General features: G+C 42.0%; 1 protein-coding gene across 5 annotated transcripts in view; it reads right to left on the reverse strand.

The window, feature by feature from the left end:
* pom121 (POM121 transmembrane nucleoporin) overlaps positions 1–15,939 on the reverse strand; it is a 98,568-nt gene that overhangs the window by 68,176 nt on the left and 14,453 nt on the right. For all 5 annotated transcript variants that reach the window (XM_038813797.1, XM_038813799.1, XM_038813798.1 and 2 more), the window contains 4 exons: positions 9,900–10,115; positions 5,109–5,258; positions 3,816–3,896; positions 89–260 (listed from right to left, as the gene is read on the reverse strand). In XM_038813797.1, coding sequence (XP_038669725.1) covers positions 89–260; positions 3,816–3,896; positions 5,109–5,258; positions 9,900–10,115 — 619 coding nt within the window. The remainder of the gene's footprint in view (positions 1–88; positions 261–3,815; positions 3,897–5,108; positions 5,259–9,899; positions 10,116–15,939) is intronic.

The following is a 15,939-nucleotide window of genomic DNA, read 5'->3' on the forward strand; positions in this document are numbered from 1 at the left end:
CATGAATACAGAGCAAGCTCGAGGGACGAATAGCCTACTTCTACACCTATTCTGCATGTTCGTACTGCATATTCCACTGTACACTAACCTGAACATGACCTCGGGTCGAACTATAAGAACTGAAAATGGGATTGCGAGGGGAACTGTGCTTCCCACCCACGCATGTGCTGTTCAGTGAACTGATGGAGGATGTTCGCGACCTTTTCGAGATGGGATCATCTGAACACTGGGAATTGGTGCTCCTCTTTAGGGTTCCAGGTCTAGAGAACAGGAAAAAAGTGAAATCAAAACAGGGAGAATGGTGTGGTCTTTGTTTTGCTGGAGTTGCCTTTTTAAAAAACAATCCATTATGAGTTTATTTTAAATATCCTACGTATCAAGTTCTAAAGTACACCATATCTATTTTTTTGCAAATGTTTGTTCTTGTTCCAATATTCTGTTCAGCCTTTTGTCAATGCACTGTTTCTTGCAAGGGTACAGATCCACAAATAGCATGGAGATCTGGTGCTCCTCCAAGAGGAATTTCTCACTTGTAGCCTGTATAAACTACAAGATTACAGGAATCCCACCAACTGAGTTGGTCCTATTTCAACTGTAACTTACTTCACCACTAGATAATGACCCTCATCACAGAATTGCCTCCATATAGGAGGCCATATCTGCACCGGCCTTCCAAATCAGCACCCTACCACCCCCGTAACTCTGTACGTACTTCCTTTCAAATAATCTATTTACCTTTTAAATGTTTCAATTGAGCTTGCCTGTACAACACCATCAGGCATTCCATACACAACCACTCGCTGCATGAAAAGGCTTTCCCTCATATCACTTTTGCTGTTTTTACTGATGATTTAAATCTGTGCCTCTCGTTCTCAATCCTCTCACATGTGGCAACACGGTTTCTCCCGATCTATTCTGTCCAACCCCCTCCTGATTTTAAATACCTCTATCAAATCTCGCCTCAACCTCCTTTTCTTCAAGGAAAACAGCCCCATTGTCTCCAATCGATCTTCATTACTGAAGTTCCTCAACCCTGAGAAGATTCTCATGAATATTTTCTGTGCCTTCGCTGAAGCCTTCACATCCTTCCAAAAGTGTAGCACCCAGAACTGGGCACACTATTCCAGATGAGGAAAAACTCAGAACTTACCTTGCTCTTGTACTCTATGCCCCTATTTATAAAGCCCAGAATACTGTGAGCTTTATTAACCACACTCTAAACCTGTCCTGTCATCTTCACTGACTTCTGCATATATACACCCAGGTCCCTTTACTCATCCAAACCTTTATTTCATATTTTCTCTCCAGGTCCTATCTACAAAAGGTTTCTCTGCATTGAATTCCATCTGCCACTTGTCTGCTCATTCCATCAACTTGTTTATGTGTTTTGAAGTTCTAAACTATCGTGCTCAGTTCACAATGCTTCCAAGTTTCACATTGTCTGCAAACTTTGAAATTGTGTCCTGTACACCAAGGTCTTGGCCATTGGTAACTATCAGGATAAGCAAGGGTCCCAACACTGACTGACGTCGGAGAACTCCACTGCATAAAACATCTTTGATTCCTGCTGCTCGGCCATGTTGCTACTGGCCCTTTATTCTTTGAGCCATAACGTTGCTCACACTCCGTTGTGCGGCACTGTATTAATGGCCTTTTGGAAGTCCATGCACACCACACCAACAGCATTGTCCTCGTCCATCCTGTGTTACCTCTTCAAAAAACTCCAACAGGTTAGTTAAACATAATTTCATTTAGGAAATCCAGGCTGGTTTCTCTTAGTTAACCTGCATTTGTCCATGTGGCCATTAATTTTGTTCAGAATTACTTCTTCTAATGGAAAGGATAAGCCATGCAGATAACTTCCATCAGTGTTATTGAATAAATGAGGGGCACAGAAGCAAATTACAATGGATAGTGAATCGTGGCAATCAAGGTTTTGAACCTGGAAAGCTCTGGGACCACACAGCAATATTGACTATTCATATAGCAAGCCATATAGGAGACAACTCTAGAACATTCATCGTCTCCAGGATATTCTATTCAAAGGCAGAAGTCTAAAACCTTTTCGCCATATGCAGTACTTGCTTTAATTTCAAATGTGACTCAATGAACAAGCAGAGAGTCAGATTTGTTTAGACCAAAAATGGAGAATGTCTGGGAAGAAGCCGGTACAAACTCAAAGAAATTAACAATTTCCACTGTACTGAATAATGATTTGCTAAAGTAAGCCATGCCATTTTCCTATTAGTGTTCAGAGGCTGAGAAACGAAAGAGATTGAACACTCTGAAAGAAGAGTGGAGAGTGAACATGACCATAAGGATAGAAATTAATGTCAAGAAAGTCAACTCCAGGCAGAGTTGGTGTATATTTTTACTTATTCTTTCATGGAATGCAGGCCAAGGCCAGCATTTGGTGCTCATCCCTAATTGCCCTTGAACGGAGTGGCTGCAATACCATTTCAGGGGGCAGTTAAGAGTCAACTGCATTGCTGTGGATCTGGTAGCCCCATGTGGACCAGTTGGGATAAGGATGGCAGATCTCCTTCCCTAAAGGACATGAGTGGGTTTTTACTACAATGTACCTTGATTTCATGGTCACCATTGCTGATACTACCTTTTAATTCCAGATTTTATTAAGTGAATTTAAATTCCACCAGCTGCCATCGTGAGATTTGAACCCCATGCCCCCAAAAGGATTAGCCAGGGGCTCTGTTTTACTAGCCCAGTGACATTAACATTGCACCACCGTCTTCCTCGCATATATCAAAGTAAAATAAATAATAATTCGACAAGATGGCCCAACAATGATGAAAAACAAAGACCTTGTGAGCTGCTAAAGTAATTCAGCTATTTTACCTAAAGAGGCAGGTTTTTTTTCCATCGCATGGACAGTTTATAAGTTTACAAGAACAGTTGCAGGTAACTGTTCCTCAATTTTCTAATCTTCCCAACAAAAGATACCAGGGGAGGTGCCAACAGTCCAGCAAAGTCAACACTTTATAGGATTGGGAAGCCAGAGGTGCAAACCCATGCCCCATTACTTGGCGGCACGGTATTTTAGATTTTCAGCAAGGCTTTAGCAAGAAGCTTCACACACAGCCATTAAAACCTGTTTAGATTTAGGGAGCACAAGGAAAACTTAAAAACATGAAGATTAACAAGAAGCACTGGTGTGTACCAGCCATTTCAAAGATTTGCAAAGAAAGGGTGCACAATCCTGATCTCTACTCTGTGATCAGATTGAAAAGCATTCATGTGATGATAACAGATGGGACAACCATTTTATGTCAGCACATACAGGAGTCTCTGACCAAGGGCAGCATGGTGGCACAGTGGATAGCACTGCTGCCTCACGGCACCGAGGACCCGGGTTCGATCCCGGACCTGGGTCACTCTCTGTGTAGAGTTTGCACACTCTCCCATGTCTGCGTGGGTCACATCCCCACAACCCAAAAATATGTGCAGGGTAGGTGAATTAGCCACGCTAAATTGTCCTTTAATTGGAAAAAAAGAATTGGATACTCTAAATTTATTTTTTTTAAACAGTTCTCCTTGACCATCACAAAAATCATAAAATTTCACTGGATAAAAAGTTACTGGAATGGCAGATACTCAGTCATTCCAGATATTCACCAGTTGCAAGTGATTGAATAAAAGTGGAACACAGTATAGTTCCATAAGTAATAAAACTATCCGGAATGGCATCTTGAAATTCTGTCTGAAAAATAGCAATGGGTGCAAGTTCAGCTGTCAGGACCAGTTTATTAAGCACCTATTCACGGCATCATTCCTGTCATTTCTGCCCCACAACTTACTTTGGAATCAAAGAAGCCGGAGCTCCATTGGCCAATAGGGGTTCAAATGCAGAGTGACCACTTCCACTGCTGTCATGGCGCCTGGAAACAAAAAGCAACAAGTTAGGATAACATCACAAGACTTGATTGTAGTTTTATATCTGCTATCAAAGGCATGGAGTTCATTTTTCTCCACACTTGTGAGAGATGTGTGCGACTTCACAGGAGAGTCACTGAAACCAAGTTTGTAAATTAGTTTATTTAACAGAATTAGCTTCTCTCTCACTTTCTCTCTCTCGGATTTGGATTTACAAACTTGAATTTTGGCTTTGTTCAACCACAACAGAATTTACTGAGCGAACTGGCAAACTGCATGAAAAATATTCAGAGGAACTCATGGTCTTTCATGAGCTTTTTGTTCAAAACCAAATGGTAGAAATAAGGTGGTCTTTACTGGATGCTGCATTTGTAGCACTTTTGACAATAGTGTTACCTGAAATTGAGGGGAATGTGGTCACTGGGATACAGAAATGCCGAGTGGTCGGGGTATTAAGGAAAAGGAATTCTCTCGGACGAGGACAATATGATGCGCTTTGTTCGACAGAGTTGAAGATGCTCCAATTTAAAGCCTTTGGATTGGCATGTCCTTCTGCTGCCTGTCAATTTCACATGGCACCATTTCCCCAGTGCTCACCAAATAAGACGGTAAAAATTCTGTGCATGCCGGTTTGGACTATGCAAGATCAAGTCTACTTTCATAGAAGTTCTGAGATCACAATTTGCCAATTCCAACCCTTCTCCAGCCCCCCCCCCCCCCCAACGCGCCCTCATTTCCTGAAACTGAGGAAGGAGCAGTGCTCCGATAGATAGTGTTTGAAACAAACCCGTTGGACTTTAAGCAGCCAGTTATCTTTTACCAGTTCTTGGGAAAATAAATTAATGATAAATGTCTGTCCTTAGACAACATCCATGTCCCAGCAGGAGATTGGGGGAAGGTGGAGGAATTACCTGAATGGCCAACCAGAGAAGTAATTGTGGCCTTTCTTCTCACCCAGATCAAGTGCAACCCCCAAACTTCACTGAGCTCTATAATAATTCATTCAAAATGAAAACTGAGCAATACACATTACTTTAAGTGAACGACATTTTCATTGGACCTTTTCAGTTATGTCCATTATCATTGCAAGTTAAAAAAAAAACATGATTTCTTCCCTACCTCATATCTCGAGCACCTTCCCTCCAGCACCCTTCTAAATCCCCTTTTCTCAACCCCCACGATAGCCCATCAGAATCAAAACTAACTAACACACATACCTGCGCTTATTTTCTCGTTCAGATATCAAATTTCTTTCTGCATCATCTTCAACCGTTCTCTTTCGACTTTCTTTGAGTGCACTTAGCACAGTTGCTTTAGAGCAGGGGTCAATCAGAGGAGATACAGCAGGGGATATCATGTAGTCAAACCTGGGAAGTCAACAGAATTTAAATACATGTCACAACGTCATGGAAATTTGAGAATTATTTCACCTTTCACATATCAAATGCAGAAGGTATGTAAATGAATAAACTGTCAGCAATCTGGAATAAAAATAGGAAATCACTATCAGCACCAAGAGAAAAGGAAAGATTATGCCATTGCAGGAATGTCCTTTCATCAGAACTTATGACTAAGAGAGAACGGCACAACAGTGAAGCTGGAAAGAAAGAAGGACAGAGAGAGAGAGAGAGAGAGAGAGAGAGAGAGAGAGAGATTAGGATACATTTCTACACACAAAGGTGGGTGGAAATTTAGGAGTTGCTTCCGCAATAGACAACTGATGCTAAATTTACCATTCATTTAAAATCTTTGTTAACCAAAGTGGAGTAAAGGCGGGGACACGGCTTTGAGTCACAAAGCAACCAGGATCTCATGCAACAAAATTAACTAGTTCTGTTTCCACGTTCCAATCTCTGCAGTAGTTCCTTCGCACTGATTGAACATAGAACATACAGTGTAGAAGGAGGCCATTTGGCCCATCAAGTCTGCACCAACCCACTTAAGCCCTCACTTCCACCCTACCCCGTAACCCAATAACCCCTCCGAAACTTTTTTGACACTAAGGGAAATTTATCATGGCCAATCCACCCAACCTGCACATCTTTGCACTGTGGGAGGAAACCGGAGCACCCGGATGAAACGCACGCAGACACGGGGAGAACGTGCAGAGTCTGAACAGACAGTGACCAAGTAGGGAATCGAACCTGGGACCCTGGAGCTGTGAAGCCACAGTGCTAACCACTATGCTACCGTGCTGATTGTAGCTTCATAAGCCACTACACACCCTGCTTAACTATTCTCACCTTTTTTTGCTTTGATGCTACAGAGAATATTTGCTTCAGAGAAAGTTTAAATTATCCAATGGCAGCAACTTGGTATTTGTTACTTTGAATCGAAAATAACCTAATTAAGTGGTGAAAATCTGCTGTCTGGGAAGGCAGGAGCAAGTAACGGCGGAGTTATTTATTCATGTATATAAATTTTGTCTGTGGGCAGCACAGTGGTGCCCCATGGTGCCGAGGTCCCAGGTTCAATCTCGGCTCTGGGTCACTGTCCGTGTGGAGTCCGGGTACTATAAATTTATATATTTTTTAAAATTTTGTCTGCATAATCCATGCACCAATTTTCTCCTCGTTAATACGAATATATCCAAGGATGTAGACCTACGGTCAGACTACAGCCTCACAAATGCATCCACTAGCCACAAAGATCTCCAAGCCCCGTGACTGAGCAGCCAGGACTCCCATTCTTGATTATCTGGAACCAACTCCTGCAAAATGCACATCAACATCAGTTTCAGCTGCAAGGTGCACCGTGGTCAATGTCAATGTGTTTGTCTAAACTAACAATAAGTTCCCCAAAGGTTCAATTGATTGGGTAACAGCCGAGTCATAAAGCCAACAAGTACCATGGGATTGATTTCAGTCGACCACCATTTGACATATACTTTAAACTCAGATTTAGAAAGAACAATATACTGGCATTGGCATTTTGCTGCTTCATCATTATGTGCTTTTGTGATTCAATGATGTTGCTTCTACCCACAAAAGAGGCAGAATTCAGATGCTGTTATATTCCTTTGTGCAGCTAGACAAGAATCTTTTGTCATTTAAACAGTGCCCCTCACTCACTTCAGCCAAAGCAGAAACATGAACCTGACAAGTGACCGTTGACTATTAACTATGCAAGGGAAAGTGACAGGTAAAAGAAACACCATTCCCGACTGCGATCAGTGTTTGTGTGGGGACAGGCTCAGCTGTGATGACAGTCAGTCTATTGGCCTGTGAACACTTTGGTGTTTAGGTTAGCACACAACTAATGGTCCCTTAGGCAAGGTTATAGGGAAGAAACAACTCTGAAAACATACCCCAAGCTGATACCTTTGAGCAACAGCATAAGTTTAAGAAATCCGGTCATGAAGTGGCATGGACACAGTGCTTTTGGCTGCACAGTTTTTACAGGCTGCTAATCATAGCCATGACTCTGAAAAGTGACAAGGCACGGTCAAGCTCTGCCATCCTTTGACACAATGGGATTAATCATCTTGGGCCAGAAACATCTTGCAGAGATGTGATGCAGAGTGAGGCCAACAGCACGGGTTCAATTCCCATACCGGCTCAGTTTCTCATGGCCCTGCCTTCTCAACCTTGTCCCTCACCTGAGGTGTGGTATTTCCTCAAAGGGAAAAGCAGTCTATGGTGATGGGTATGTGCAATTATGGCGACTTTATTTATTTACATGTGTCTGCATTCATGAACCAAATGATGGCTCATTTAGGTTGTCCCAAATCCTGCTCTATATTAACTGGAGACAACATTTGGTTCTCCAACAATGAGCTCTGTCCTTATTAGAATTTCAGGCATGCGATGAATTATGCAAAACACCAGTTGACACAACTTGTTACACCTGGAGAACATTTGCAACTGCACGATGCAAGGGAGGTGTGATTAAAAATGTCACTTAATAGCACAGCATTGTTACCTCAGCGGCACTCAAGCCTGTGGAGGCCATCAGTCAGGCTTCCTACTCTTTATCATTTGCCAGTGACTCCTATGAGTGGCACAACGGTTAGCATTGCTGCCTCAGTGTCCAAAGATTAGTGGGGTTACTTGGTTATGGGGATATCGTGGGGGCATGAGCCTCGGTAGGGTTCTCGTTCAGAGGGTCGGTGCAAACCTGATGGGCCAAATGGCCTCCTTCTGCGCTGTAGGGATTCTATGAGCCTGCTGGAAAGTGCCTGTATGAAACCAAGATCAGTTATGACATTCTTCATGTTTAAATCACTGAATGATCAACAAAGTACCATTGGGCCAATCATCAGCAAGTTTGTCTCAGAAAGAGAAAAGGAAATGGTTTCCACAGTATTTCATACATTAACATAAACACTATATATATATATATATATATATTTTTTTTTTTTTTAAAAAACACTTTTGTAAGCATAAATGGTTCTTGTAATGCTATATTGTTCCCACTGCTTTTACAGAATGCAGAACTAGTAAACTTGATTTTTCACTGCCTCACAGCTATGTTGCATTGTACTTATTAAATCTAGTGCACAGCACCAAAACAAGGTGGTCAATACCGATACAGAAGGTGCAGAAAAGGCGGAATATTAAACTATTTACGATCTTTAGTTGTGAACAAGTTCATTATTTTGCAGCAGCTAACATCAAAAAAATATTTCTTATACCCCTCAAATTTTGACCTTTTAATGGTTGTTCAAGTTAACATTGATTGTAACCTTTTGTCCAAAAATACTCGGTCTATGCTTGATGCATGCTCCTCTAGTCCTGAATTTAAATAATCTATTGTCAACATGCTGACACAAACGGACAGTTCTGACGAAAGGTCACCCACCTGAAAACTTAACTCTCTTTTGCTCACCACAAATGTTTCACGATCCATAAAGTATTTCCAGAATTTTCTATTTAATTTCAGATTTGCATAACTACAGCATTTTGTTTTTGAAGCTCTGGGTGACAAAATGAGGTGGACCAAAACATATTCAAAAATGGCAGAATACTGGCAGATAAAATTTAATAAAGGATAGTGCCAAGGGCTGAACACAAAAGGAGAAATGAATAACATGAATGCTCGATGAATGATGTAAAAATAGTTACAGTTGACTTTGAAAGACGCTACAAAATATGGTAGATGAGACAGGTTTCAAAAAAAGATAGAAAAGTGAATCTGGCCAGCATGGAGGTGCAGTGGTTAGCATTGCTGCTTCACGGCGCCGAGGACCCGGGTTCAATCCCGGCCTCGGGTCACTGTCCATGTGGAGTTTGCACATTCTCCGTGTGTCTGCGTGGGTCTCTCTCCCCCTCCCCCCCCCAACCTATCCAAAGAGGTGGGAGGTAGGTGAATTGGCCACGCTAAATTGCCCCTTAATAGGAAAAGTAAAATTGGGTACTCTTTAAAAAAAAAAATTTTTTTAAAGGTGAATCCGAAATCTGCTCCACAGAAATAGTGACAAGACGGCACAGGATCAAACGAGAAAGTGTGATTGGACTCAATTTTCAGGAAGGAATTCTTCATGCACAAGTACTTAACATACAGAAAAAAACTTCAGGGTGGATTAGTGGAGGTGAGGACACTGGTATCACATTTACAGTGGAAGGAAGAATGGATGTGGAGGGGCAGCCATGAGCTGAACAACCCAATACATAGCAATGTTGTGAACATCCTCTCCCATTTAAGCTTGTAACTTCTGTCACCGAGGTTAGCCATGTGAACATGAAGATGCCATTAAAGCAAATTCTGAAAAGAAATTTCACTTCCAAGCTTGATGAGTTAGAAGGGTCTGTAAAACTTAAGAGTCCATCGATTTCATCAAGATATTATATGTTGTTTTATTAGAACATTCAACTTCTATAGGATTTTGAAGATGGATATAAAACAGACAATGGTGTTTCCCTCCCCACTTCTACAAACAAATCTGCTGCTATCCAATATTCTGACTCGGATACGTAAAACACTTAGAATTTGCACTCTTTCAGATCATTCTACTTAACAAAAGTCGTGAGAAATATTTGAATATAAAAATGGTTACCGAGAATACTTACAGTGGTGACCGCATTATACTTGCATCAGGACGTGCAATTTTTACAGTCACTGGACTATGTACCATGGGTGAGTTCCTGGAGCACAAAACATTTTTCTTCTGATAGCCATCCCACCGTACAGTTGGCAGAGTTCCAGGTACTGAATACTGGGGCTGGTGAATTGGATACCGTCTCCGAGGGGTCACTGTAAATTTATTCATCATAGCCTGATGTTCCCTAGAGACGACAAAATGGTTTAGAAACAAAGGTTAACACAAGATGTAGAGTGTCCATGGCAGCTTGAAAGTTACTTGTTTGTTGTGTGAAAGAATTGCACCTTTTTTTCTTTCATGGGATGTGTGCATCACTGGCCAAGCCATCATTTGTTGGTCACCCTAAATTGCCCTTGACAAGGCTGATTGCACAAAATCAGGAAAATCCATACAGTCAAATGTTGCACATTAATTGAAAACCCAAATACAAATTCAGAAATAAGTTCCATGTCCTCTAATGGTCCAATGAGCAGTGGCACCACAAATCATGATGTGGAGATGCCGGCATTGGACTGGGGTGAGCACAGTAAGAAGTCTTACAACACCAGGTTAAAGTCCAACAGGTTTGTTTGAAATCACTAGCTTTTGGAGCACTGCTCCTTCCTCAGGTGAATGAAGAGGTATGTTCCAGAAACATATATCTAAATAGACAAAATTAAAGATGCAAGACAATGCTTTGAATGCGAGCATTTACAGGTAATTAAGTCTTTACAGATCCAGAGATAGGGGTAACCCCAGATTAAAGAGGTGTGAATTGTCTCAAGCCAGGACAGTTGGTAGGGCTTGCGAAATCCCGAGGAATCCATTCCCCTGAGGAAGAAGTGATCCGAAAGCTAGTGTTTGAAGCAAACCTGTTGGACTTTAACCTGGTGTTGTAAGACTTCTTACCACAAATCATGTGATTGGTTCATTTGACCAAGGATTACATGTTGTTCTGATTTCAGCCAGATGGTGCTGTAAATGACCTTGAAGGTCCAGATAAAGGATAGAGGGAAAGAGAAGTCAGAATTCCCACCTCCATTGCTATCCATTTATGCCAACTGGAAAACATACTTATAAAGATGCCAGGATTATATAGTATTGCATGGCAATTACAGCAGAAACAGGCCTTCAGACCAATGTTTGTGTTTATGGTCCACGCAAGTCTCCTCCCATTCAATTAATTTTTCCGTTACTACTGTCTCTCTTGTTCTAGCTTCCCTTTATATGGATCTATGATATTTGCCATAACTACTCCACAAAGTCATAATTTCCACATTCTAACCATTTTGTGCGTAACTTTGGTCAGGATTTCTTTATTACATTTGTTAGTGACTCTTATATTGAATGGGTTTGGCCATGATGTTTCTCCATGATGGAGTGGCCTAATAACACAACTTCCAGCCTTACCCACAAACTGTGGACATGCCACCAATGGTTCAGGGAGTTCCTGGAACAAATGGAGCCACATCCCAATAAATCAGAAACATCTTCAAAGAATGATGCGAAAGGAATTAGAAAGGGACAATACTAGTTACAGACCACAATTAAAAAAAAAAATTTTGAGTATCCATTTCAGTTTTTCCAATTAAGGGGCAATTTTGCGTGGCCAATCCACCTACCTTGCACATCTTTTGAGTTGTGGGGGCGAAACCCACACAAACACGGGGAGAATGTGCAAATTCCACACAGACAGTGACCCAGAGCCGGGATCGAACCTGGGACCTTGGTGCCATGAGGCAGCAATGCTAACCACTGCGCCACCGTGCTGCCCTACTTGGATATAAATTCTGACTGAAATGTTATTACTGTCAAGAATTTTTCAGGTTTGAAGATTTGCATGAAAGCAAAGGCTTCAACTGCAATTCAAGTTTCAGTTCAGCAATGGACATCTCACCAAGTTGCAAAGTGTTTGTAAAGAATTGGGGAAAATGAAGATAAAAAGCGAAGTAAAACTGAGTTGATTAGAGGCAGGCTTCTGGGGAAATGACGAGATGCGAATTGGCCTGTGAAAAACAAATATTTTGCACACATGATTCGAGAAAGAGATGGTCACTTCAAAGTGAAGAGATGAGGAAATGGACAGTTACCTGCCAAAAGCCAACTCCACATGGTGAATACCAAAGGGAAAGAAATAATATAACTATAGAACTAACTGGGAGACAGACAGACAGCTAACATCAGAACTGCATCAAGCTGCAGATATAGTCTCCCGAAAAAAGCTCCAATTTTTCGCCTCCACTAAATCAGAAGACTATTTCCCAGACGTGGCCACTTAACCAGGTTGCGGTAATTACTTGCTGGATTTAGCTCATAAGGTTACATAAAATTGGAGGTTGTTTGAGAAAAGGGGTGTCTCAGAGTTTAGTTAACGTAGTTCTTGACCAAGGGATAGTTTCATGTACAATTGTGTGTAGATAGTCATCAATGTTAGGAAAAGAGTTATGATCCCTAGTACTCAAGTTGGAATTTGGGGTTTAATTGTTTAACAGGTTGCACTTATTGTTTAATGGACTGCACCAATAGATTTGGTTAGCATTTTTTTCTTAGTCGCAGAAACTATGCCCTGCTACCATTGCTAAGTTCCGATGGTAATGATATAATAAGAACGAGAAACAAGTCTCGACTTCTTCGATTCCCAAATTTATTGTGTTGAGGAATAATTTCTCTGACACAAAACAGTGCCATCTGTATCCCATTTACAGTAAGAGGCAGCTCGGCCAAACCTTTGCCTCAGTTGGAGTCGTGGTCAGTTCTGGGCAACAGGTTTTAGGAAGGAAATCAAGGCCCTGGAAAGGACGCAGAGACGTTTTCGCTGGAATGGGTCATGTGGGAAAGCTGGGGTTGGTCTAATCTCCTTGGAGATGAGACGATTAAGGGGATGATCTGACAACATTGTGTTCAAAATCCTGAATGGTTCTGATGAAGTAGGTGTGCAATTGGTTTGCGATGCGGTCAAGACAGTAGCCAGAGAACACGGGTTTGAATTAACTGGCAAGGAGAACGAGGTGAGATGCGGAGAGATGTTTTATTCACAGTGAGCTGCTGCAATCTGGAATGCACAGTATGAAAGGTGATGGGAGCAGATTCAGTACCAACTTTCAAAAAGAGAGTTAAAAAGACATTTGAAGGATTATGTTTTTGGAGAGCTACGAGGAAAGAACTAGGAAATGGGACCAATTGGACAGCTATTTCAAATAGCCCAAATGGGCACGATGAGTGGAATGGCCTCCTCCTGCTGTGCCGTATTGTGTATGAAAAGCTGCCAGCTTGGGGGGAAAACTAGGGAAACGGAGATTCTTTGCATTCTAGTGGAGAATATCAAGAGGATTTTCAGAATTATGAGGGGCCAAAGGGAAAAATTATGTCCACTGGTAACTGGAGGTCATAGCCTCATGATCATCCAAAAAATGAAGGGAAGGGGTCAGACAGATTTAGTCTTAAAAATGGGTCTGTACTTTAAATTGTGTCTGCTGGGGAGCTGACGGAAGTGTTTTTCCTCTCTAACCTTTAGGTCAGTTGTCGAGTCTTAACATCCCCTGGCTTTACATCAGCTAACTCCATACAGATTGAGAGTGGAACTTGGCATCTGAGCAGAGCAGTTGGGTAGATGGGAGTAATTCATAACACTTTTGGCTGAATTATATGTGGGACCTCTGACAGGCTGGAGGCATAATGGTTAGCACTGCTGCATCACAGCACCAAGGACCCAGGTTCGAATCCGGCCTCGGGTGATTGTGTGGAGTTTGCATGTTCTCCCCGTGCCTGCATGGCTTTCCTCCTGGAGCTCCGGTTTCCTCCCACAGTCCAAAGATGTGGAGATTAGGATTGGCCATGATAAATTGCCTCTTAGTGTCCTGCGATGTGCGGGTTAGGTTACAAGGTTACAGAGATTGGCCACGGTGGACCTTGGTAGAGTGCTCTTTCGGAGGGTCAGCTCAGACTGGATGGGCCTAATGACCTCCTTTTGCACTGTAGGGATTCTATGAAATTGTCCAATACTTAGAATCCAATAATCCTGAAGTCTTCCAGTCGTCGCAAAAACAAATGACTGAATTTAAGAATAGAGTGTTGAGGTATGACTGCCCACTATTATTTTCTGAGCATCAGCCCTATGGAACACTGAAGTTCGCCTGTGGACATGGGTTACGTCCTTGCCCAAGGAAAAAATAAAGAATGGCCTTAGCACTTTCACTATCGTATGAAAGCAAAATTAGATGCAGGGACTTTTTTTTTCATAATTAGAGCTGGAGCATTTAAACTCAAGATGAAGGTTCGGATACATTTTAATAATAATCTTTATTAGTGTCACAAGTAGGCTTATATGAACACTGCAATGACGTTACTGTGAAAGGATGACTTTTTTTTTAAATGTTTTTTTATTGAGTTTTCATATTTTATATATGACAAATTACAAGTTATTAGAGAGAGAGAGAGAAAAAAAAAGAAAAAAAAAAGAAGAAGAAAAAAAGGAAAACACAAAAATTTAACATGAATATTTACAGGTAAGCATCTTCATAACAATAATTGTGGCCGCCCCCTTTAGCCAGCATACATATTTTACATTCCCCAATATGGCCGAGGCACATGTTTATAGGCATTTATTTATAGTTTGGTTTTGGGCCTTGGCTTGCCATCAAACCCCCATACCGAGCCCGTAGCCCCCCCCCCTCCCTCCCCCCGGCTACCTTCCCCCGATTCCCGTCCATTTTCCCCTGGTTCTTGGCCACCCGACTATTCTTCCTCCTGTACGTTGGCCACAAACAGGTCCCGGAACAGTTGCATGAATGGCTCCCACGTTCTGTGGAAGCCGTCGTCCGACCCTCGGATGGCGAATTTGATTTTCTCCATTTGGAGAGATTCCGAGAGGTCGGACAGCCAGTCTGCAGCTCTGGGTGGTGCTGCTGACCGCCAGCCAAACAGGATTCTACGGCGGGCAATCAGGGAGGCAAAGGCAAGGGCGTCCGCCCTCCTCATGAAAGGATGACTTACGTGCTTATGAGATTTGGTCAGATTTTGACAAACTTAGAAAGTTGGGGGATCTCCAAAGAAGAGTAAATAATGGAATTTAACAGGTCGTAAACAAGGCTTCAAACTTTCTGTCTCAAAAATCTTCAATCCATGCTGGTGTTCAAATTATTGGACTGTGCTAAAGTTATAAATATGGATAGGCTTCTGGCTTTGACAGGAGTTAAATTTTCAGAAAGACGCACCCTGTTAGAACAAATGTCAGAAGCTCTAAAATAAAAAAGGTTATTGGGGAAATATTCCTTCACGACTCAAATGGGTTGATCGGCAATAAGACAGACTGAAGTTAAAGGGATGGCGAGGTGCTCTAGAAATAAGCTGCAAGTGGCAATATAAAAGGATTTATAATTAAAACATAACTTTTATGTTATGGGCAGCACGGTAGCATTGTGGATAGCACAATCGCTTCACAGCTCCATGGTCCCAGGTTCGATTCCAGCTTGGGTCATTGTCTGTGCGGAGTCTGCACATCCTCCCCGTGTGTGCGTGGGTTTCCTCCGGTTTCTTCCCACAGCCCAAAGATGTGCAGGTTAGGTAGATTGGCCATGATAAATTGCCCTTAGTGTCCAAAATTGCCCTTAGTGTTGAGTGGGGTTACTGGGTTATGGGGATAGGGTGGAGGTGTTGACCTTGGATAGGGTGCTCTTTCCAAGAGCCGGTGCAGACTCAATGGGCCGAATGGTCTCCTTCTGCACTGTAAATTCTATGATAACAAGGACACAAACACCTTTACCAATTATGGCAGGAGGAACGAATTGGGAAATTTCAACAGAAAAATTAACCCCAGAAATGTTCACGGCGTGATCAACTTTTTTGCTGCGATTCAAAGTTCCCTTATGCAATAAACTCCTAAGCAATATAATTGAGTGTTTGACACCAAACAAGAGACAGAAGACTCTGAAGAAGAGGAAGATATCAAAGAGAAGGCATTGCCTAAGTAACGAGAAATTTCAGTCTGGTGATGAAGGTGCTGGTCGTAGAGTCATTCAACTGTGCCATAT

The sequence above is a fragment of the Scyliorhinus canicula genome, chromosome 12 (assembly GCF_902713615.1).
Source record: "Scyliorhinus canicula chromosome 12, sScyCan1.1, whole genome shotgun sequence".
NCBI lineage: Eukaryota > Metazoa > Chordata > Chondrichthyes > Carcharhiniformes > Scyliorhinidae > Scyliorhinus > Scyliorhinus canicula.